General features: G+C 54.6%; 1 protein-coding gene across 1 annotated transcript in view; it reads left to right on the top strand.

The window, feature by feature from the left end:
* Positions 1 to 13,834, top strand: part of COTL1 (coactosin like F-actin binding protein 1) — a 36,606-nt gene extending 22,772 nt beyond the window's left edge. Inside the window, exon 4 of the mRNA XM_045439869.1 lies at positions 12,673 to 13,834. Coding sequence (XP_045295825.1) covers positions 12,673 to 12,783 — 111 coding nt within the window. The 3' untranslated portion in view covers positions 12,784 to 13,834. The remainder of the gene's footprint in view (positions 1 to 12,672) is intronic.
* Positions 13,835 to 23,306: the final 9,472 nt, after the last annotated feature.

The following is a 23,306-nucleotide window of genomic DNA, read 5'->3' as shown; positions in this document are numbered from 1 at the left end:
TTCAGGAGGCGGGGTTCCAGAGTTAATAGACACGAAAATCATCTTAAAAAGGTGCGAGGTGTCAGATGACCTTCTAGAACCGGGTTAGCACCGTGTCTGGGACATAGTATGTGCTTAATGTATGTCGTTGATTTCACATTCTGATCCGCGTTACTGGTTAATACCACTGGCTGCACCCTGTCCGGCATGGACCCTCGCTTTGGAAAGCCATCTGCTCAAACCAGGGCCGTTGTAATGGTCAACCGGCCATCAGGGGTCTCCTTTATGGCGGCAGCCTGTTCCGTGGCCAAAGGTCTCCCGCCGAATTCCTCCTTGCACTCTTATTCCTCTCCCCTCGGCGGCCCGGGAGAGAGCGCCTTGCCTGGGTGACGTCCGGTGGGGCAATCTTCTGAATCTCGTAGGGCTCCGTTTTCCTTTCCACTTAAAATAATTGGGGTAAAAATTCAATAACATCAAATTGCTCATTTTGCCCATTTTAGTTTATTTTTTTTATTTTTTAAAGAAATCTATTTTTTAATGTGTATTCACTTTTGAGAGACAGACAGAACACGAGTGGGGGAGAGGCAGAGAGAGAGGGGGACACAGAATCCGAAGCAGGCTCTGGGCTCCGAGCTGTCAGCACAGAGCCCGACGCGGGGCTTGAACTCACAGACCGCGAGATCATGACCTGAGCGGAAGTCAGATGCTCAACCGACTAAGCCACCCAGGCACCCCTCATTTTACCCATTTTATTTTATTAAAAAAAATTTTTTTTTAACGTTTATGTATTTTTGAGACAGAGCATGAACGGGGGAGGGTCAGAGAGAGGGAGACACAGAGTCTGAAACAGGCTCCAGGCTCTGAGCTGTCAGCACAGAGCCCGACGCGGGGCTCAAACTCACGGACCGCGAGATCATGACCTGAGCCGCAGTCGGCCGCTTAACCGACTGAGCCACCCAGACGCCCCTCATTTTACCCATTTTAAAGCCTATGACTCAGTGGCCTGGAAGCACATTTCCAGCGTTGAGCAGCCGTCACCCCTGTCTAGTTCCAGAACTTTTCCATCACCTCCAAGGGAATCTCCGTCTCCGTGAGCAGAGCTCCGGGAGAGTTCCTTTTGGGTCTAGTGCTCATCCCAGTTTGGCTCAGTGAGCCAGTGACCGAGGGTGATTTGGGGAAATAGAATTCTTTGGTGGGGAGTTTCACTTGGGACTCTTGGCCATCATCCGTTGGTTGGCGAGCTCAAAGACGTGAAAGCGAAAAAGGGAATTGCCTGACTCTCTGAACTGGGAAGTGCAGGGTTACTGGGCTTTAGGTGTGGCTGGGTTCTGGGCTCAAGCGAAAGCTTCCCCTCATCTCTCTTTTCTCTTGAGTTTAGCCTTCGGCGGCCTCTGTACAGCAGAAGTGGTCCAGGCTCTGGTGGTTCTTCTGGGTGTTGATCCCAAGGGAAGATAGAGCCCTCGGTGTCAATCATTCCCTTATAAAGGACCCTGATTGGCTCAACTCAGGTCACGTGCACATCCTATGGGCAGGGAGGCGGGGCTTCGTGTTAAAGGGATGCCGATGAATGAAACGCTCAGATGTCACTTGGGTGGGGGAGCTGGGGCGCCATCTTGACCTGCACGTGCCACGCTGCATTTTGACGTTACCTTTTGTGTGTTCCGCTCTTGCATTTAAAAGGGTTTAGTATCTGAAGCTAAAACGAAGGGTTGGGTGGGTTGATTTGCTGGGTCATATTCTGCTTGGACGTATCCCGAAGTGTTTTCATTTTATTTTATTTATCATTTTATTTTTATTTTATTTTTTTTTTAGTGTTTTCATTTTAAAAATGTGCTCCTTGGTCGATGGCGTCTTACCTTTACAGGAACCTCATTTCGCTTTGTCCAGCGAAGGGGCGGAGCTTTTTGAGCTAGGCGCTGTGGGTTCAGATTTCAGCTCTGGGCGGCCTTGGGCACGTTGCTTCCTTTCTCTGGGCCTCCCGGTCCCCTGAAGTCCAAGAACGGGAGTAAAGTAGTATCTGCCTCTTGGACCACAGTCTCCGCCATCAACGACGCCGGAAGGTCCTGGCGCTGGGGCGCCTGCGTGGCCAAGACGAGCTTCCGGGCGGGTCGGGCCGGACCATAGCGACGCCCGGGCTTGAGTCGGGGGGCTGCGCGGAGGGGACAGCACGCGTGGCTGCCTCGCCGCGGATGTCGTCTGCCGCACAGGAGTGCGCGTTGTTCTGGCGCCTGTGGGGGATTACGGGGACAATGCAGCCACCATTGTCCGGGGCCCGCTGTCCGTGCTGGGCCAGGCTGTCTTGACTGGGAGCAGACTCTGTCACTGATGTGTCGTGCTTGCCTTGCAGAATGTTTCTATTCACGTGATCCTTTTATTTATTTTTTGATGTCCTCTGAACGTTCCGGAGTGGGAACAGCCAGAGGGCGCATCTCCGCTCTCAGCCTGGGCAGAGGAGAGCGGTGTTGTTTCCCCCAAGGGGCAGGGGAGGCAGGAAGGACCAACGTTTCAGGGACTCTGCAACCATCAGCTTAATGTGTATTCTGATGGCTCCTGAACCCCGGGAGCGGGGTCGGCTTAAATTCTGGACCCCTTCCCACCCCCCAGATATACCTAACACTCAGACAGGAGGGAAGAGTCCCATATCGCAATCGTGTATTCTTTGTCGAACAGGCCGCTTCTATCACTGTCCCCATTTTACAGATAAGGGGCCCGGGGCCCAAGGAGGCTGAGTAATTTGCTCAAGCTCCCAGCGCCGGGACGCGGTGGCACTCCATCCAGCGCCCAGACTGCCTGGCCCCGGAGCCCCAACGCTGTCACCTTGCCCTCCTGCACGTTTCCAAAGTCCTCAGCCCCAAGGAAATGTTCTGAGGCCACGTGCGGGTCGGAAACCCTACCTTTGCAGGATCACACGACACATTAAACGCTCTGAGAAGTTGTGCAGGAAATAAACCTCTTAGATTTATTTTCAGACATACTTCATCTTCTTGATGGTAGAGCCTTAAAAAAAATTCTGGAAACGGAATATCATGACTCTGCAAATTGCGCCTGGGTGGCTCGGTCGGTGGAGCGGCCGACTTCGGCTCAGGTCGTGATCTCACGGTTCGTGGGTTTGAGCCCCGCGTCGGGCTCTGTGCCGACGGCTTGGAGCCCGGAGCCTGCTTGGGATTCTGCGTCTCCCTGTCTCTGACCCTTTCCCATTCACGCTGTCTCTCTCTCTCAAGATAAACATGTTTAAAAAATAAATACATAAATAAAAATGCTGCTGTGTCCAACGGAAAAGGTCATGGGCTGAAGGGGGAGGGAGACCCAAGGTGATACTCTAGCTCCACAACTCTTTGCTTTAGGACCTCGGGCAAGTAACTTTATCTTTAGAATCTGGGAAAAAGGTGTTATGAAAAAGAGAACGTAAATGCCCACAGAGCTGTTGCAAAGGATCCAGAAATGCAAAGGATGTAAAAAAAAAGTTTTCTGTTTTGGTGACTGGTGAACTTCTATTCATCCTTCAAAACCCTCATTCTTTATTCCATTCTCCTACCAGCCTCAGGCAGAATTTCTCCTTCACGTGTTTCTGCTATGATCCCATGAATTACATGGGTCCCATTTAAGTATAATTAAAGGACCCTCGAAAGGAATCTCGAGGGCAGGGACCATGCCTGCTTTATTACAGAACACTCCTCGTACCTGGAAACGCACCAAAACAGGTGCGAAAAAGTAAAGAAACACATCTGTTCACACGGGCTGGCTTCGGACTGTGTCTTACTCTGCGTATCCCTAGGACGGAAGAACGTTCCTACGTGTTCCATAACCGGTGTCAGGATTGGATTAAATTGTGGAAGCCATGGGGCGCCTGGGTGGCGCAGTCGGTTAAGCGTCCGACTTCAGCCAGGTCACGATCTCGCGGTCCGTGAGTTCGAGCCCCGCGTCGGGCTCTGGGCTGATGGCTCAGAGCCTGGAGCCTGTTTCCGATTCTGTGTCTCCTCTCTCTCTGCCCCTCCCTCGTTCATGCTGTGTCTCTCTCTGTCCCCAAAATAAAAATAAACGTTGAAAAAAAAAATTAAAAAAAAAAAAAAAATTGTGGAAGCCAGTTACCCTCAGGGAGGGCTTTGGCGGTAGGGCTGGAGTTTCCAGAGGCTCTGCTTTCGTTGCAATAGAGAAGCTGGCCGGGTCGCCCGGGAGAAAGCCGCGCTCATCCGTGGGACGAGATTCGTGGGGTCCCCGCTCTGCCTTCAGAGCCTCGGTGCCGCCCAGCACTCGGGGGACCGGCTCTGGCTGCTTCGTGGCCCTCCAGAGGATTTCAGCTGTTCGTTTTCACCGGGAAATGTGTTTATGGAAAGGCCCTTTATTCTCGGAGCCGGAGAGGGCCTTCTGTGCCCCGTGCGTTTCACCTGGGCCTGGGCTCGGGCAAAGGGGCTTTCTGTGGCCTGTGGCCTATGTTTGAGACCCAGACGACCTGATCGGAAATCCAACGCCCCGGCAGCCCGTGAAGGGGGCCGGGTGCGGTTATTATACCCAACATACAGATGGGGAAGCTGAGGCTCGGAGGGAGGAGCCAAGGCGAGCGTTGAGGCAGAGAAGCAGATGGCGGGGGTCAGAGGCCGCCTTCAGGGTGGGGAGCCCCGCGGCCCCCTCTGGGCTCCTGCTGCTAAGAAGGTGCAAGCTCCGGTCGGGAAGGGAGGAAGCTGTCCCACACCCGGAGCCTGGCGCAAAAATGGAAGCCGCCGTCACAAGCAAAGGGCGCTGCCCGGCAGGCTGGGGCCTGGGTGCCCCTCGCTAAGCCCCGGACGGGTCCCCGCCCTCCGCCAGCCCGTGGTGGCACGGCCCCTGCCTGGTCACCCTCCAGCAGCTGGCCTCCCGGCGCCCCGTGCAGCAATCCCTTCGGCTGTCACCAGCATGCAGTTTAACCCCCGTGGTGGGGACGGGGTCAGAACGCAGGCAGGTCCCGGAGCACCGAGTGCAGACGGTTCCTGTTCACGTGTGACACGCGTACCCCACGTTCTCGTTGGGGTTCTGTGGAGCCGCCTGTACTCTTTTTTTTTTTTCAGATATTTAAAAAAAAATGTTTATTTAAGAGAGAGAGAGAGAGAGCGTGCACAGGCAGAGGAAGGGCAGAGAGAGAGGGGGAGACACAGAATCCGAAGCAGGCTCCAGGCTCCGAGCTGTCAGCACAGAGCCCGACGCGGGGCTCGAACTCAGGAACCCCGAGATCATGACCTGAGCCGAAGTCGGATGCTTCACCGACTGAGCCCCCCAGGCGCCCCGAAGCTGTCTCTGCTCCTGGCGTCTTGTGTGTGTCGTTTGGATGTTTCCTCCCTGTTTCTTGTCCCTTCCCTGCACCGCTCCTCACTTTTGTATTTGTCATTTTCTGTCCCTGGATATGCTGCCTTTCAGACTCCCTTCTGGAACAAGCCCCAGGCACCCTGGTTTCTCCCCCGTGGTGGTGCATCCCAGGGCCTTGTGGTTGTTAAAAACGGTTCAGAGGCACCTGGGTGGCTCAGTCGGTTGAGCATCCGACTTCGACTCATGTCATGATCTCGCGGTCCGTGGGTTCGAGCCCCGCGTCAGGCTCTGTGCTGACAGCTCGGAGCCTGGAGCCTGCTTCCGATTCTGTGTCTCCCTCTCTCTCTGCCATGCTCTGCCTCTCTCTCTCTCTCTTAAAAAATAAATAAACATTAAAAAAAATTTTTTTAAAGTGGCTCAGACAAAATGAAGGCACAAAAGAACGATCAGCCGTGATCCCTCACCTCACGCAGAGATTTCTGATTGCTGCGGCTTCCCGTGGAGCCCTTGCCAATGGAACGTGTTTTACGAATGTGATTAGTCCTAGCAGAGGTACCTGTGTCCTCTTAACGCTTCGTAAGTGTGCTTTCATCATTTTAGCGTCTGTGTGCTGTTGTGTTCGGCGTAGTGCCCGTGTGTGTGCACACGGGCACGCTCTCCCGGCAGGGATCTCAGCACGGGGTGAGTCGTGGCTCCCAGGCCCAGCCCAGCACTCGGCAGGTGCGACCTTTGTCGGGCTACTTCCCTAACCTGAGTTTGAGCCTCCTCCTCTGAAATTTCGGGAGACGAGCATCTCTGGCTGACGCATGGAGTCACAAAAATTAAATAAAATACCCTATCAAAGTGCCTGATGTGTATGAAGGGTTTGATAGCGATGCTATTTACTTATTCAGCTGTTGTTGAAAAGTGAAAACAGTCTGGTGTTTACGGACAACGAACATCTGTGCGTATATATTATAATTAGAAAAAAAAAATCTGCTGAATTATTTCCCGGGCAACATTCCCCCAAGTGGGCGTGGCTGGGGAACAAGAAATGACGGGCACGATTTTGACCGGGCGGAAATTGAACACCCCAGCCCGGATTGCACTGTGCTTGCCAGTTGGTCGACAGCTGGGGCTCTGGGTTAAGGAGGCTTCTGATGTGCGAAGTCTGGGCTCGTGAGGAAAGCGCCACGATTGGTTATGTCTGCCGTGGACGCGGGAGGAGTGACGTGTGTTTCCCACATTCCTGATCTGGACGTAGGCGTAGTCAGACATCAGGCAGAGGGGAGTCGGGGCTTCTGTAAGTGTCCACGGCCAGGAAAGCGGGGGTCAGAACCTAGGCAGTCACCCAAGTATTAAAGAGGTGGGTGGCCCTGCCGGGGTCAGGATTCGAGGCATATGGACAACTGTCCCTATTAGGTTTTGGCCCAGACCTACCCACAGCGTGTTCTAGGATGTCATGCCTCCTTGCCATCCGTCTGCGTTGGACGATTCCCTGAATCGTGCCCACCTGAAACCTGACTGCGTGCCTCTCTCATGGCCTTTGTTTTCTCTCCCCCGCGAAGGAGGGTCACATCATTCACGAGATGCTCAGGTGACGTATGTGCCTTTGTTCCCGAACCTGCGGAACACTAGACTGTCCCATGTTGGTGTTTGTTTTTTTTCTTGTTTCTCTGATGAGTCATGGCTGTTATAAGAACCTGTTCTTTTCGAGTAAATTACACTTTGCTGGAAGGATTTTGAGAAGCTGGGTCTTTGAAGCTCTTTAGAATGGTTGTAGGAGGGCAAGCGTGGGGGGCCCAGGAGGGGTTGCAGCTGAATGCCCAGCGGGTTCGATGCTGTGCATTTTCATCTGGCACATGGTCCTTGGAGGGTGTCCTTTCTCCTAGCAAGATTCAGGCGGCAGGGTACCAACTGCTTTCCTTCAGCACACTGAGGTCTTTGGTGTCTAATTAATCTCCACCCACTTGGGGGAAAGATACATGATTGTGGCCAGCGTGTGTCTTGTCTTGTGTCTCACACACACAGGAGGAGAGAGCCTATTCCCCACACGTCTATGCAAGGGTTTGGGACGGGCCACGTCGGGCCTTCCTTTTGAAGACGGGCCTTCCTTTTGAAGGCCAGGCTCTAATCCCATAGTTGACTTTTCTGTGCCAGTTTTTTTTTTCCCTATTGCCCATCAGATTCTGGCATCTGAGGTGGAATTTTGTCCCACGTGCTCCGATGGCTTAAGTGCAAACCCGGGATGGCTGGTGGGAAGGTGCCAGAAGAGCCTGTTGCCTAGCCCTCTTCTTTCACGCAGCTAGAAACCAGGGCCCAGAGCCATTGGCTGCTTCCCTTAGGGCATTTTAGAGTCCTCTGCTTCTCCTTTTATGCTCTCAGACTCTCAGAGAGAGCCCTAGGTACCAGAATTTTGACTTCCCGGGACCTGGGAGAATGTCTGCTATGCAGTAGGTGCTTCGTAAGCATGTGTTTGTTGTGTGAGTTGCATTAGCTCTCCTTATCTTTGGATACAATGAAGGTCACCTCTCTTACCATGCCCTGCTCTGTAGGAATGTGCATTGCTGACATCACAAACCTCACCGTTAAAGACTCCACGTTCCTCTTCTCTTCCCAGACCCTCCTCTGCACCCACATTGTCTACACGGGGTAGCAACCCACCTTAGTCCTAATGTTCTGGGTACGAGACCTGACACTTCTACCCTGACAGGCTGTCCTCCCACGGCTAACCCCGTGTCCCACCCCAGCTTTTGGGTGTGCAGCTGGATTTGCTATCTTCTCTCTCCAAGGGCGAGGTGATGCCAGAGTCACTGCCTTGGTTATTCTCAGGAATTCCCCGGACTTTCCTCCACTAAAATAAGGGTGGAGGTGAAGGAATCCTCGTGGGTGAGAGAAGAAGAACGAGCCAGCTCCCTATGCCTTCACACTCGAGTGTTTCAGGAAACTTTGGATGTCGGAGTCCCCTGGCAATCTTGCAAACAAAGGTGAACCCAGCCAGGATCACCCAAACTATCACCTAACGATTCTTGGGTACCCTCATGGAGTGTCTAAGCCCTTTGCACACTCGTTGGATCCACCCGACCAGGAGATGGAATCTTGGGGGGACAGGGAAGTGGGGGGTGGGGAGTGGTAGTTCGGGATGGGGGAGGGGGGTAAGTCCCTGGGGAGGGCCGGCTGCTGGAGATTCAAATGGACATCTGCCCCTTGTTTGTGTTCGGTCCAAACCTGCGGCACCCAGCATGCTTCAGGATTGACGCAGGGGTTTAAAGCCAGCCAGTTGGGAGCTGTTTGAAAATGACATGGTTGAAAACCAAAGATAGGAAAATGTTTTAGTGTTTTTTATTTTTTTAAATGTTTACTTATTTGTGAGAGAGAGAGAGAGCAGGGGAGGGGCAGAGAGAGAGGGAGACACAGGATCTGAAGCAGGCTCCAGGCTCCCAGCTGTCAGCACAGAGCCCGACGCGGGGCTCGAACCCTCGAACCGCGAGACCATGACCTGAGCCGAAGTCAGACGGTTAACTGACCGAGCCACCCAGGCACCCCAGCGCTTTTTAAACCAGCTTTGCAAATAGATTCTTGGCTGTGTACAGAGCCTGGTTCCTAACCTGTCCTCTATAGAGTTGCCTTCCTTGGAACAGACCATTGGAAGCTTCCGCTGGAAACAATGTCTGTCTTACATCTTTGAAATATGAACACGTATGCACTTGAGAAAAGTCTCAGGGACAAATGTGTCCTCAACTTGGTTATTGGTTTCTAAGCTATCCTGGAGTCAGATTTAGATGGATGGGCCTCTTCCTTGGAAAAGTCCTGCCATGGCAAAAAAAAAAAAAAAAAAAGGTGGGGTGGGGTGGGGGAGTGACCCTTTCTGGAAGCTATCAGACAGGGACAGAGTGTTCTTAGATATGACAAAGAAGATCTTTCAAGAACCATAGGTAACCCTACCTGCAGACCGGCACCTTTTTGCTTTGAAGTCTATGACATATGGCTTTGGCAGCCTTGAGGGTATGACAGAGGCTGTCGTGGGGCGGGCAGTCTGGAGCAGAGGAAGGGAGAGGACAGGACAGACTAGGGTCAGGACCTGCCCCCAGGACCCCTGCCATGAGGCTGCTGTGTTCCCCGGCGATGAATAGCTTCCCCTCTCTGGGTCTCATGCTGCTTTTCAATCAAAGGAGGGGGTGAATGTCAGAGTTAAATTTTCTTTTTTCTTTTCTTTCTTTTTTTTTTTCAACTCCAGATCAAGACGAACGTTTCCAGGCCTCCAGTCAGCTCAACCTAGCTATTTTATGATTAATGTTTCTCCTTGACTGAACACATTATTCTTTCAGACTCTTTCCTGTTCTAGCTAGACCTGCCCCGCCACCAACCACACGTGGCTGCTGAGCTCTTGAGGTTTGGCACATCTGTACCGCTTTGGGCCGTAGGTGGGCCATGCGCACCGGGTTCCTAAAACTTAATACGGAGAAAAGAACGTAGAAGGTCCCATGAGTGATTCTGTATGTCCGTAACCTGTTCAAATGGCAGTATTTGGGATATATAAAGTTAGATCCAATCCTATGAAAGTATCACCTGTTTTTTGTTTGTTTGTTTGTTTTTTACTGTTTTCACCGTGGATGCTAGAAAATGAAAAATTCCCTATGTGTTAGCATTGCTCTGGGCCCTGTGTCCTTCCTAGTGAGGACATGCCTCTGTCTCTTGCAGCTTCTGCCCCATGGGCGTATGGTTTTGCTCTTTCTGCCTCTTTTTGAAATGTCACAGTGAAGCCCACCCCCCCCCCAGGGGCGCTGGTGTCCCCCCTCCCCAGTGAAAGGCCCGTCCTGAGGACTGCTGGAAAGGGACAGAGGTGGGGGAGGGAGGGGGTTGATGCAAGTTGGGTTTTAGATTGACTCAGACCTTCAGGGACTTTTTGTAGAGTCCACACCCTCAGGGGAAGTGTCAGCTCCCCTCTGAAGCCTCTGGGGGTGACGAGCATCCTGTGTGGGGGAGGCCTGTGAGGCCTGGTGGGGCCCCCTCCATGTGGCTCCACCCCCTCCCTCTCCTTTGGCCCCCTGGAGGGCGGGTGCTGTTTCCATAGTGGGAGCGGATGGGGCTGCTTCTCTATGTACTTTTGTTTGGTATAATCATCATTCTTACTAGCCTTTTGGTTTTTAAATCATGTCTCTGGTATGTAGCATAGGGTTTCGGGGGGTGGTTTTGGTAGTCTAAGACATAGCTGTGTTGGGGGAGGGTAATTTTGCTCATTTACATTTATTGTTATGTCGTATTTTTACTGGGTTCCATTATTCTGGATCGTTCCTCATTTTGGCCGTGATTTGGTTTGCCATATACCTGTGGTCTTAAGTTGGACAATGCATAGCTCCATTTACACTTTTACTGTAGATTTCTTAGGCCCTTATCAAACTTTTCTTAATCTAAATCTTCTAATGGCTAACAGACACAAACAGGAGTGTTCTTATTTCTTTAGATTGCCATATATAGCTATCACAAGGCAGGGGAACTTCGGACTTCCTGCTAGAGGCCTCTCGAGATGTTGGCTTCCTCCTCCTGGGTCTGCTCTCTGCCTCCCCCCCCCCCCCCCCGCCGTGGCGCTTGGGCTCAGGTTGAGAAACACGTTAATTCTCAGTTCCCCTTTCTGCCCCAACTTGTGTTCCCTCACTGTAGTGAGGACAGACGGCACAGGATGATGGAATGGGACTAGAGAGTGTCAGAAGGACGTCTCGTCCTTCTGGGCTACACAATCTCTCCAAACCCAACCCGTGGGTCTTATCTTAAAGGAACACAGCTAATCTACTGAGGGAGGATTAAGTGAGAAAATGTGTGAGCCTACACCTGGCACATATTAGTTGCTTGATAAATATTAACCTTCCCCTCTCGCCTCCCAGTTAGTAGTCTTAGCTCCTTGGCCTGGCAAATGGTTTATCTTTATACCGTGAGGCTCAACCTTGAGTGTTCCCCTGGTTTAGTCATTGTTCTTGGAGGCGTGGTGACTTTTTCTGTTTTTTTCCAATAGAGGTGAAATTCACATAACCTAAAACTAACCGTTTTAAAACCTAGAGTTCGTCGGTAGTTCTTCACAGTGCTGTGCAACCACTATCCCTGTCTAGTTCCGAGGCATCTTCATCCCCCCGGAAGAAACCCTGTCCCCATCACCAGTCACCCCATTCCACCCCCAGTCCTTGGAAACTGCCAGTCTACTTCCTGTCTGTGTGGATTTGCCTTTTCTGGACATTTCATATAAAAGGGATCATAGAGCAGGCGATCTTTCACGTCTGGTGTCTTTCACTCAGCGTGACGGTTTTGAGACTCATCCATGACGTTCGTTCCTTTTTGTGGCTGAATAATATTCCATTGTGTGGATAGACCGCAGTTTGTCGGCGGACGTCTGGGTGGTTTCCACTTTGGGGCTGTTACGAGTGACGCTGCTAGGAATATTCGTGTACAAGTATTTGTGGGACCGTGGGCTTTATTTCCTCGTGTAGAGCTCTGGGGGGTGAAATGGCTGGGTCACACTGAAGTGTTTTAAGTTTGCCAATGCGTGACCGCGTCTGGTACCCGTAGGTGCTTAATAAGGGCGGTAATTGTTAACACAATTTCCTTGTGGATTTTTTTTTTTTTTTTTTTAATGGGGATGATTTTCTGACCTTCAGGCTTGTTACTTGTACCTTGGTAAGTTTCTCTGTATTCGTCTCTTTCACCATCCTGAAATTTTCCTTGTTTATCGAAGTCTTGTGACCCACATACCACAACAGCCGTTGATTCGTTGATTCTTCACGGCTCGGAGTTATCGGATAAGCCCGGTCACCCGCTTCACGCATTCATGCCACAGCCATTTACGGAGTGCCCCACGTGTGCCTGGCCTGTGGGATGTTATGGTTGAAGCCTGTGTCCTCTGGGGGCGGGGGGGGGGGGGGGGGACAGCGGCCGTACCCATTTAGCTCTTTGCTGTGGCTGAAACCAGCCGTTGTGGGAATATTCACACCATGGAAATGAGCAAAAGCTACTCACCACTTGTCTTTCTTCCTGTCTCTTTTTTGTTCTGGAAAGCCTGGTGTTCCAGCCGGGCTTTCCAGCCTCCTCTCCTGCTGTTCTCCTGACAGGTTGGTCTTTCACAGACAGGGCAACTGAGGCCCGGGGAGTTGAAGGAACTTGCCCAAGGTCATGCAGCCGGAAAATGGCAGAGCCAGAATTCAAACCCGGGCTGACTTTGGCCCCACGTCCTTGGCCTCGGGCCTACACCGTACCCTGATGTCACACGTTTTGTGATCTCCAGTCACGGTTTTTCTTTCTCTTGCCAAACCACGCTACCACGCGATTGTCGTTTTGATCATTTCTTAGCGTTTTAGGTGCCAGGACTCGCTCGTGTGTCGTCTGAGCAACATGTCGATCCTGTCCCTTCTTCACGGGAACCCTGTGTTTTATTTTGTTCTTTTCTTGCAGAATTTTGCTAAAGAGTTTGTGATCAGCGATCGCAAGGAGCTGGAGGAAGATTTCATCAAGAGCGAGCTCAAGAAGGCGGGGGGAGCCAATTACGACGCCCAGACGGAGTAACCCCAGCCCTTCCCCTGCCCCTTGCAAAGTCATCTGCCTGCCCCCCGGGGGAGGGGACCGCGGCCTCAGCCACCAGCCCACCAGCCCGCCAGGGACAGGAGACGCAGTGAGAGGCACGCGCCTCCCTGTCTGCCGCCTGCCTCCCCTTCCCCGCTTCCCTCCCGAGCCCTGTTGCGCCCTATCTCCCGAAGCTCGCCGAACATGTTTCTTTTATCTCCTCTTCCTTTCCCCGCTCTTTCTCGTTCTAAGGAAAAATCATTTTGATCCCAAGGCCACGCACATCATCAGATCTGAGGCTCCCCCTGCGGTGACCCCCCCTTTCCTGGCATTCTCTTACACCGTAGCCCGCCTGGCTTCTCCACCACCACCTCGCGTGGCTTGGGGGCCGCGCCCGTCGGGGGGCCGTCTTGGGAGCACCCTCGTTCATCCCATGCGTCAGGCTCGGACCCCCCCAAAGCGTGCTCTGGGGGTCCCTCACCCCTGCATTCAGAGTTGCCTAAGCTACCCATGCCCGGCAGTGACACATCGAAGCCTGACTCCGACCGAAGAGAAGAGAGAAAATTTGCCTTAACAGTTGCCCAGCAGCGGCTCGTTCCTACCCTTTTGCTCGGAACCCCACTGCGCGGCACGGAGTGGGGACACGGGTCCGAGTCCAGCTGTGACCTGGCATCTCTCAGGGTTCGCTTCAGGGGCTCCCAAGGTGATGAGGACGCCAGGGAGGGAGGCCGGGGTGCCGAGTGGGGATTCGGGCAGAACCCGATTCCTCGCTTTCGGGGGGGCCCCCGCCGAGCCGCCGGTGGAACGGACCCCCGCCCGCATGGCCCCAGAAAGTCAGTGGTGTTCATCCCGGGTCCACACCACACGTCCAAACGCAGTTTTGTTTTCAAAGGAAGCTGAGATTGGCTTGTTTCTTCATGCGTCCCATTCTTTTCCTTTTATTCCTTGCTCATTTCATTTTGGGGGTAGGAAGTCTGTGCTGTATTGGGGCTGTGAACATCTGCCCTCAAACAGTTTACAGAAATAAATGTGGGTTTTTTTTGTTTTTCAAAAAGAAACGAGTTTGCCTGATTTGTCTTAGGAAGCGTCTTCCTTCCCTGTAACAACGGAGGCAGTTGTCCTATTGGGACCTAAGAGGCATTTATGGGGCTACTGGGGACAGAGGCACGTTCACATTCAGTAGCTTAATTTTAAAAAAAATTTTTTTAATTATTTATGTATTTATTTAAATTTAATTACTTATTTATTTTTAAAAGAGACAGCGTGAGTGGGGGAGGGGCAGAGAGAGAGGGAGACACAGAATCCGAAGCAGGACCCAGGCTCCGAGCTGTCGGCACAGAGCCCGACGCGGGGCTCGAACTCACAGACCGCGAGATCATGCCCTGAGCTGTAGTCGGCCGCCCAACCGACCGAGCCACCCAGGCGCCCCAGTAGCTTAATTTTTAACCACAACCTGAAGAACTAGATGCCATTTGTGTCCGTTTCATGGAAACTGAGGCTCAGAGAGACTGAGTGGGCCACCTGCGGCCGCCCAGCTAGAAAGCGGAGCTGGGATTCGAACCTCCGTCTCCCAGTGCCCCAGGCGCTGCATCTGGGAGGGCAGCGGAGAAGCCCTGCGTTTGAGAGGGTGACGACGCATCAGGACATTTGCCGAGTGGCCAGGACTGTCCACACTGGCTTTTCAGGAAAGGCTGACGGAGAGCGCCCTCCTCGGCTGGGCTGCGACAGCCTTTCGGAGGTTGTCCTCGAGCCAAAGAACCGTACTTCCGGGACGCCAGCCCCGGGGGGGACTCAGAATCAGGCCGGAGGAGTTTCAGACACACAGACGGCGGGCGCAGAGGAGCTGAGTGTGGGGCCGGGCAGGGCAGCACCCAAGACCGGCGCAGGGCTGAAGGCAGCCCGCCGCACCCCCCCCCCCCGCCACCACCCTGCCCCAGCCGCGACGGGGTTCGAATGCCTGCCCGTCTCCCTAAAGCTCAGTGGCTTTAGGCAAGTTACTGAACCTCTCTGGGCCCCAGTTTTCTCATCTGCAAAACCAGTAATACCTACCACCCGCCGGGATGGGTCGGAAGGCAGAAGGGGCCGGAAGGATTCTGCCGGTGTCCCCGTCGGGGCTCTGCTCTCATGACGCCAGGCCCACCGCTAGGTCTGGTTAGCTCTGCGTGTCCCAGATTTTTCCCACACCCGGAACGGAGCGAGCCGAACTAGGTCTCCGGCTTCGCGGCCCATGGGTTTTAACTCTGGTGAGAGAGCTGGGGACACTTACAGGTCAGGACAGGCCCCCTCTGGAAGAAAAGCCGGGCTCCAGGAGGGCAAGTTCCGAGGGCCCTGGGCTTGGTCAGAGGCATCAAGGAGGGCTTCCCTGAGGAGGTGACGCCTGAAACCTGAAGGAGAGGAGCAGTGAGGTGGGTGAAGGGGGTCGGGGGACAGAGGCTCCGAGGGGATGTGTGCCCGGGGCAAGAAGCAAAAGGTGAAGCTGGGTTTGTGTGTCAAGGAGCTTGGATTTAATCTCAAGTGGCGGCTCCGGCCTTTGCTGGGATTTCAGAGGGCACCCGAGGGGAGCGTGAGGTCTCGAGGGCAGAGAGAGGCTTTGCCTCTGCGTCTCTTTATCCCCTGTAACCAGCGCCTGGCAGGGGGCCAGTGACGTTGCTGGGGACGACCTCCGGCAGCTCCCGTCTCGGCAGAGGCCTGGACGGGCCCTGATCCCCCCCTGTCTGATCCCCCCCCTCAGTCAGGGCCTGGCAGGGGGTAGGGATGGGGTTCTAGCTACTCAAGTCTCCACCTCGATGCGCTCTGAAACCCTTCGCTTGGTCATTCGACAGCTGTTCCGGGTTCCCCTGAATCGCACGGTGGAAAACAGCCACCCTTTATTTTGCCCTTGATTTTGGGAGCCGGAGATCCCGGAAGGGCTCAGCGGGGCGGTTCTCACCAGCAGGGTGTCAACGCGGTGGCGGTCAGATCCGCCTGGCCGGTCGTGCTAGCTGGCCACAGGCCCCTCTCCCGCGGCCCCTCTCCCGCGGCCCCTCTCCCGTGGCCCCTCTCCCGTGGCCCCTCTCCTGTGGCCGGCGGCCGACACCGGTGGCCGTCCGGGAGCTCGGCGGGGCGTGGATGTGAGCACCCAGCGTGGCACCCCCCACCCGACCCTGGCCTGGCGGGGTCAGCGTTCTGGACTTCTTCCCCCAGAGCGAGCACCCCTGAGGACCAGGGGGAGGCTGAGTGGCCCTCGGAAGTCACGTGGCAGCCTATCCATTGGATTCTATTGGGGCAGCGGTCGTGAGCGCCCCCCCCCAAGTTCAAGGGGAGGGGACGTGGACCTCACCTTTCAGTGGGGGGCGTGCCAAGGCCTGTGTGACCCTGTTAGCGGCCAGGCATCTCCTAGGGCAGAGGCAGCCTCCTGCTCAAAGATGGTGGGGGTGGGGGTGGGGGTGGGGGTGGGGCAGAGGCAATCCGCAGTCAAACAAGTCACTTGTTGCCCTGGTGTTTCTGGGCCCTCGGGGAGCTCGGCGCTCGTGGCTCCTGGCTGGTTGATCCTCAGGGGAGGCTCCTGTTTCTCTGCTTCACCCAGGGCTCCTGATCAACGTTGACCCTGGGGGCCCAGCCCCCGGGTGCCCCAGCTGGGGCCAGGCCTCCTGCGGCCCCTCCCCCGCCCAGGAGGGGCTGTCCTCATTACTGTCACTCCACTGCTTCTCGGTGAGCTGCAGAAGAGAGGCAAGAAACCGGTGCCAAAGGGCAGCTGTGAGGAGGTGACCGCTGGGGACAGGAGACACCTCTGCACTCGGGCCGAGCCAGGTTAGAGGCGGCCGGTGCCTTCACCTCTCCGAGCCTCAGTTTCCTCCTCTCTACAGCAGGACCGTGGGGCGTCCGACTCTCGAGTTTGGCTCGGGTCACGATCTCAGGGTTCGTGGGATCGAGCCCCATGCTGGGGTCTGGGCTGACAGTGCAGAAGCTTGGGCTTTTTCTCTCTCTCTCTCTCTCTCTCTGTCCCTCCTCCCCCCTCGCCAAAATAAATAAATAAAACTTAAAAAAATAAATAAATAAGAAACCAGGACCGTGCACACAGTACTCACCTGTCTTCGTCTGCTGAACTCCTACGCAAAATACCGCGGACCCGGAGGGCTTATAAAGAGCAGAGATTGATTTCTTACAGCCTGGAGGCCGCAAGTCCAAGGTCAGGGCACCAGCGTGGTGGGGTGAGGGCTCTCTCCTGGTTCTTACTGTGTCGTCACAGGGAAGGGGTGAGGGAGGGAGCTCCATGGGGTCTCCTACGTGAGGTCTAGTCCCACCTCACGACCCTGTCTCCTCCCCAAGGTGCCACCTTCTAAAACCATCACGCTGGGCGTTGGGGTTCCAATGCGTGAATCGGAGGGACACACACTCAGACCGCGGTGTTCCCTCATGCATTTATATGACATGGATGTCCCGTCCGTGGGTGAACCGTGCCAACAGCTCAGCACGACGACGTTATCTTCGCATTATGTTGGCTACTCTCTGAGTGGTCCCGGAAGACCGTCCTTGCTCTGGGAAGGGCTGGGCTGTGAGCAGCTTCCGGCCGGACACCGAGGCACAGATAGAGCGTCCAGATCCTTCTATCCCTGCTGGTCGGCGGATGGGAAAACAAACACCTCCCGAGCTGTGTTTCTCCAGAGCAGGGAGACATCTGGATGGGGCTTGGGAGGGGCTCTCAGCCATCCCGATGGGGAGGGGGCCGGTGGTGGGAGCCGGCACCGGGTGAGGTGGGAGGGTTCCCATCCCAGCTCTACCGCTTATAGCCTGTGTGACCTCAGGGAGGACACTTCACCTCCCTTTGGGGTAGCCAGGGCAAGGCATATGACCAGGCTGGAGTCCAATGGGGCAGGGATATGTCCCCGAATATTTGTGAACAGAAACACAGCCAGGCAGGATTTGAACCCAGGCACATGCTGTGGGTCTGCCCCAGGAATGGAGGGAGCACCAACGTTCCGCCCAACAGGAAGAGGCTGCGTGGCCTCACGTGGGTCCCCAGCTGCCTGTTGGCCGGGACAGGGCCCCTTAGCAGGTGGTCCTTCCGGGCAGGGTGTAGCAGGAATTCTGGCAGCTGGGCTCCCATTCAACGAAAGAGAGACGGGGCGCCTGGGTGGCTCAGTCACGTAAGCGTCCGACTCTTGATCTTGGCTCAGGTCACGATCTCACAGTCACGAGATCGTTGGGCTCCACACCGAGTGTGGAGCCTGCTTGGGATTCTCGATCTCCCTCTCTCTCTCTCTCTGTCTCTCTGCCCTCCCGCCACTTGCGCTCTCTCGCTCTCTCTCAAAGGAACTTTTTTTTTTTTTTTTTAAAGAAAGAGGGATAAACGCCAGGCATTCGAACTCCAATATGGCGCCATGGGGCCATGGGGCCATGACAGCGTGAGAACCATGGCCACTTTTTCCCTGTAGTTCAAGATAAGAGCAAAGAAAAACTGGAGGTGTCTTGGGGGAGACCGCATGATGCTCTACCTGGCGGGCCTCTTCGATGTGCCAGAGGACCCTTGAAGGCAGACCCGGAAGCATCTTCCAACGGGGACAATCGTCCGAGCCTGGATGCTGCTTGTCTTGGTCAGGATGGGTCGAGTCATAGCCTTTTAAACCGTAACCTCAGAGGGGAGCCTGGGGGGGCCCGGTTGGTTAACCATCTGACTTCGGCTCCGGTCATGATCTCACGGTTCGTGGGTTCGAGCCCCGCGTCGGGCTCTGTGCTGACAGCTCGGAGCCTGGAGCCTGCTTCCGATTCTGTGTCTCCCTCTCTCTGCCCCTCCCCAGCTCCCTCTCTCGCTCAAAATAACTAAAAAAAAAAAAAAAAGAAAGAAAAGCTCCTCCTAAATTTAGAAGAGAGTTTCCCTCCCCAGGCTACAGCTCCTTATCAGCCCTTTGCTAAAAGCCCCCTGGGAAGGGGGCTTCATTGCCCTGGGATCAAGTTTAAGTTTCCCATCGGGGGAATAGCAGGCCTTGTTTGTCTCTCCGGCCACGACTCTGTGCCCTTCCCTCCTTGGACCGCTGATCCGGCCGTCCTCCCCTCCCTTTGCTGAAGGCCCCACCCCTCCCCCTGGACAAGAGACTTGTCTCCCCCCTGATCTGCTTCTTCTAGAAGGTCCTCTGTAGTGGGGTGAATAGCAGTCCCCGAATGATGTGTCCGTGCCCTGCAACCTACGCACGTGGTCGGATTTGGCCATAAGGCCTTTGAGATGTAATTACATTAAGGATCTTCAGATGGGATCATCCTGGATTTAGGAGGGGCTCCGGATCCAAGGGCAGGTGGTCCTTATAAGAGGAAGCAGAGGAGGCTTGAGACAGAGCCACAGAGGGGGAGGCCTGGTGAAGACAGAGGCAGGGATTGGAGCGACGTGGCCACGGGACGAGGGACGCCTGGGGCCACAGCAGCTGGAAGACGCAGGCAGTGTCCTCCCCAGGACCTCCAACATCTGGAGGTCCCCCCACCCTGCCACACCTTGATTTCAGCCCTCTGGCCTTCAGAACCGTAAGAGAAGACGTTTCTGTTGTTTTAAGTCCCCAGGTGGTGGTCAAAGTGACAGGAGCCCCAGGACCCGTCCCTACCTCTTTTGCATCTGCCCCCTCCCCCATTAACTGTCACCCTCTCCAGGGCAGGGACAGTGTCCCCAGAGCCTCTCACATAGGAGGTGCTCAGGCCACAGTCAGTGAACGGGGCTGCACTGCCTTCCAGGCCATACACAGGACCTGAGCCAGGCAAAGCGGCGGGGAGTGGGGGGTGCTTCCCAGCTTCCTCACCTGGACGCTGGCTCCCACCTCTGGCTGTGTCGCCAGATGGCCCCTGGAGGCCGAGCACAGGCCTTATGTGTCCGTCCACCTATCTGGTGCACCTGTCCAGCTTCTCTATCTCCAGTAGCTTCCCACCATTACCGAGACTGCTCCTCCCTTCTGATTGTCCCTGGGGGGGCCTTAAGGTTCCACTGGGGAGGCGCCCAGGGCTGGGAGGCTGGCTCCCTCCCAGGTGGGGGAGGAGGGGCAGGAAGGGGGCCGGTGTTGCCCTGAGCCCCAGAGCCACACCAGTGAGTCTGGGGAGACTTGGAGACCAGGAGTGTGGGGAGGGGGCTTGCAGCCTGCAGGGGGGGGACCCCATCCCTGGTCTGGGGTTGCTGCCCAGCAGCTGGGGGACAAGGGAGAGAAGAGGGCTCTTTGAACCGAGAGCTAATTCTGGCACGGGTTGTTTTGGCAAATTGGAGAGAGCCGGGGCAGACCGCGACGCGTTCTTGGTTGGCTCGTCCCCAGCAGTCCCCGAGTCTGATGTCACCGGCGAGGGCACGCAAAAGCTGCGAGGGCGTGCCCGGGCGATATGGAATGTGATTCCACCGGTAAACCCCAGAGCATAAAGCGTAACGGCGGGCGTAAAAGGCAACTCGCAAAATGATAAGGATATAGAATGATTACACCCGAGCTACCTTCTTAAAGAGAATGATATACTGGTTGTGAATATATACGTATCGGCAAAACCGTATCAGACGCTGGGAGAATGAATAGTGAGCCCTGGGGCGCGGGGAGGGAAGGAGGGAGATGGGTCACAGGAGGACTCCAGCTGTATCTCTTTGGTTTCATTTATTTTTTTTTTTTATTTTTTTTTAACGTTTATTTATTTTTGAGGCGGGGAGAGATAGAGCATGAACGTGGGAGGGTCAGAGAGAGAGGGAGACACAGAATCCGAAGCAGGCTCCAGGCTCTGAGCTGTCAGCACAGAGCCCGACGCGGGGCTCGAACTCACAGACCGCGAGATCATGGCCTGAGCCGAAGTCGGACGCTTAACCGACTGAGCCACCCAGGTGCCCTGGTTTCATTTATTTTATTTATTTTTTTTAAATTCAACGTTTATTTATTTTTGGGACAGAGAGAGACAGAGCATGAACGGGGGAGTGGCAGAGAGAGGGAGACACAGAATCGGGAACAGGCTCCAGGCTCTGAGCCATCAGCCCAGAGCCCGACGCGGGGCTCGAACTCACGGACCGCGAGATCGTGACCTGGCTGAAGTAGGATGCTTAACCGACTGCGCCACCCAGGCGCCCCGCCAATTTTTTTAAGATGGAAAGATTTCACAGGCAAACCCAGCTCTCAACAATTCTTGACAAACCCAAAAAAGATCTGTAACGCCGGGATTACATGCTTGCAGAGCAAGGAGGGGCTGGGCCTGAGACGGTTGCCCGTACAGATGGGAGTGGGGGAGGTACACTTGGCAGGGCCCTACAGGCCCCAACTTTTGGTTAATCTCCTGCCGTCCTTTTACAAAAAGTCCTTTCTGTTAACCGTCTGAGCCCCGTAAGCCTCTGAGTCGGCCACCAGAGGCCACAAGATGACACGTGTAGATAGGTGTTGAATGAATGAAGGGTTCACACTTCAAAGCCACGATAGGCTGGAAGCCGAAGAGGCTTTCTATATTTCATTTAAATAGCCCAGATGGGGAGTTGCTATGGCAACTGCGGGACCGTATTACGATCGCTTCAAGAGTGATCACAGAGGGTCCTCCAAGAAGCAGCACCCCCCATCCCTCCCCCCACCCCCTGAGTCTTCACCTCCAGGGTGGCTAAGTTCCCAGGTACTGTTTCACAGGGGAAGGAGGCTTGCTTTTAGAACAGAATGTTCGCTCTGGAAGGGAGCCCCGGGCCCCGCAGAGTACTGCGGATTCTGGCTCCTCCCCCCGCAGGAAGGATTCCTTTTATGATTTGCCGCCCCGGGCATCCCAGGCTTTGAACATTTGTCTGCCCGACAGGCTGCATTTAGGAAGCACAGGGTTGTTCTCTCACTTAAAGAGAAAATGAGGGGCGCCTGGGTGGCTCGGTCAGGGAAACCTCTCACTCGTGATTTTGGCTCAGGTCGTGATCTCCCGGTTTGTGGGATCAAACCCAGAGTCGGGCTCTGCAGGGCCAGCGTGGAGCCTGCTTGGGGTTCTCTCTCCTCCTCTCTGTGCCTACCCTGCACACACGTGTGCCTGCGCACGCCCTCTCTCTCTCTCTCTCTCTCAAAATAAATCAAAAAGAAAAAGAAAAAAACCAGAAAATCAAAGATGAATTGTGGTAGCCGAATTGTGGTTGTCACACCGTTAATTAAATGCCATGTAGTTAAACAGGTGGGTTGTAATCCTGGCTCTGCCATTCACTTGCTGTGTGACCTTGGGCAAGTTACAAAACTCCTCTGGGCCTCTGTTTTATCACTATTTATTTATTTATTGAAGGTTTATTTATTGAGAGAGAGAGAGAATCCCAAGCAGCCTCTGTGCTGTCAGCACGGAGCGTGACGCGGGGCTCGATCCCACCAACCGTGAGATCGTGACCTGAGCCGAGGTCAAGAGTCAGACGCTTAACCGACTGAGCCACCCGGGCGCATGGCGGATGCTGACGTCCGGTCTCCAGTTTTGTGGGTGTCTTGAGGCAGGTGCAGGGCAGCCGTGGGGGCTGATAGCCTGGACGGCAGCTCAGAGGGCGTGTTCTTGACTCAGTGGTCTCCTGCACCACTTTCTGATTCTTAGTCCTCCCGAGGGCGGCGGCCCCCCCGGCGGGTCAGTTCGGTGGCATCTGGGGGTCGTTACGGCGGCTGGGTTCGGAGCTGCTTCTCCGCCAGCCATCGCTTCTGTAAGCACCTAATGCCCTGTACTAAGTTGCTTTCTGCTAGAAATACTTTGAATCGTTTCTGCTTTCTGTACAGAGCCTGACTCAGGCCACCTGCCTGGGTCCCCACCCCTGCCGGCCCCTGGTGTGTGTGCCCCTCCCGACCTTCCATTAGCGGCTGGGTCTTGATTCTGAGCCTGGCTCTGATCTCAGGCTGCTGCTTACCTCCAGTGTAGACAACCCGCTTCAGACTGTGACCCGCCTGCACACAGGCATTCGGTCCCTGCTCCTCGAGAAAAACACGGTACCGGGGGAGTGGTTCCAGGTTCTTGCTACACTCTGATTTCTGGAATCTCGCCCTTAGCGATGAGTAAGTTCAGGAGTCACTAAGGAACATTTCAAAACTACAAAGCACGAGCCTGGCTTGGAAATGACACCCAGTGTCATCACATCAAAGGGCCTGTGGGGGTGGACCGGTTTTCCTTTACGTGCCTTAAAAAATGTGGAGATGAAATTAGTGATTACATCGTGACCTTTTTCTTAGTAGTGTTTCAATCTTTTTAAACTACAAAAGTAATAGATTTCCGATGTAACTAATTCTGGTAGTTTCGAAGGGTATAAAAGAAAAAGTCTGGAAGAACACAGACCAAAGTACAAACTGTGGGTGCCTCAATCATCTGTATTCTTGCGGCTTTGTGATGTGCACACACACACACACACACACACACACACAGGCATGCATAGATAGAATTTTTTTGATACAATGAAATTACATGTAAGTGGGGCGCTTGGGTGGCTCCGTCGGTTAAGCATCTGACTCTTGACCTCGGCTCAGGTCACGATCTCACGGTTGGTGGGATCGAGCCCCGCGTCACGCTCCGTGCTGACAGCACAGAGGCTGCTTGGGATTCTCTGTCCCTCCCCTGCCCCCCCCCCTTAAAAT

This window comes from Leopardus geoffroyi, chromosome E2 (assembly GCF_018350155.1).
Source record: "Leopardus geoffroyi isolate Oge1 chromosome E2, O.geoffroyi_Oge1_pat1.0, whole genome shotgun sequence".
NCBI classification, from domain to species: Eukaryota; Metazoa; Chordata; class Mammalia; order Carnivora; family Felidae; genus Leopardus; species Leopardus geoffroyi.
This window is presented reverse-complemented; position numbering and strand designations above follow the sequence as displayed.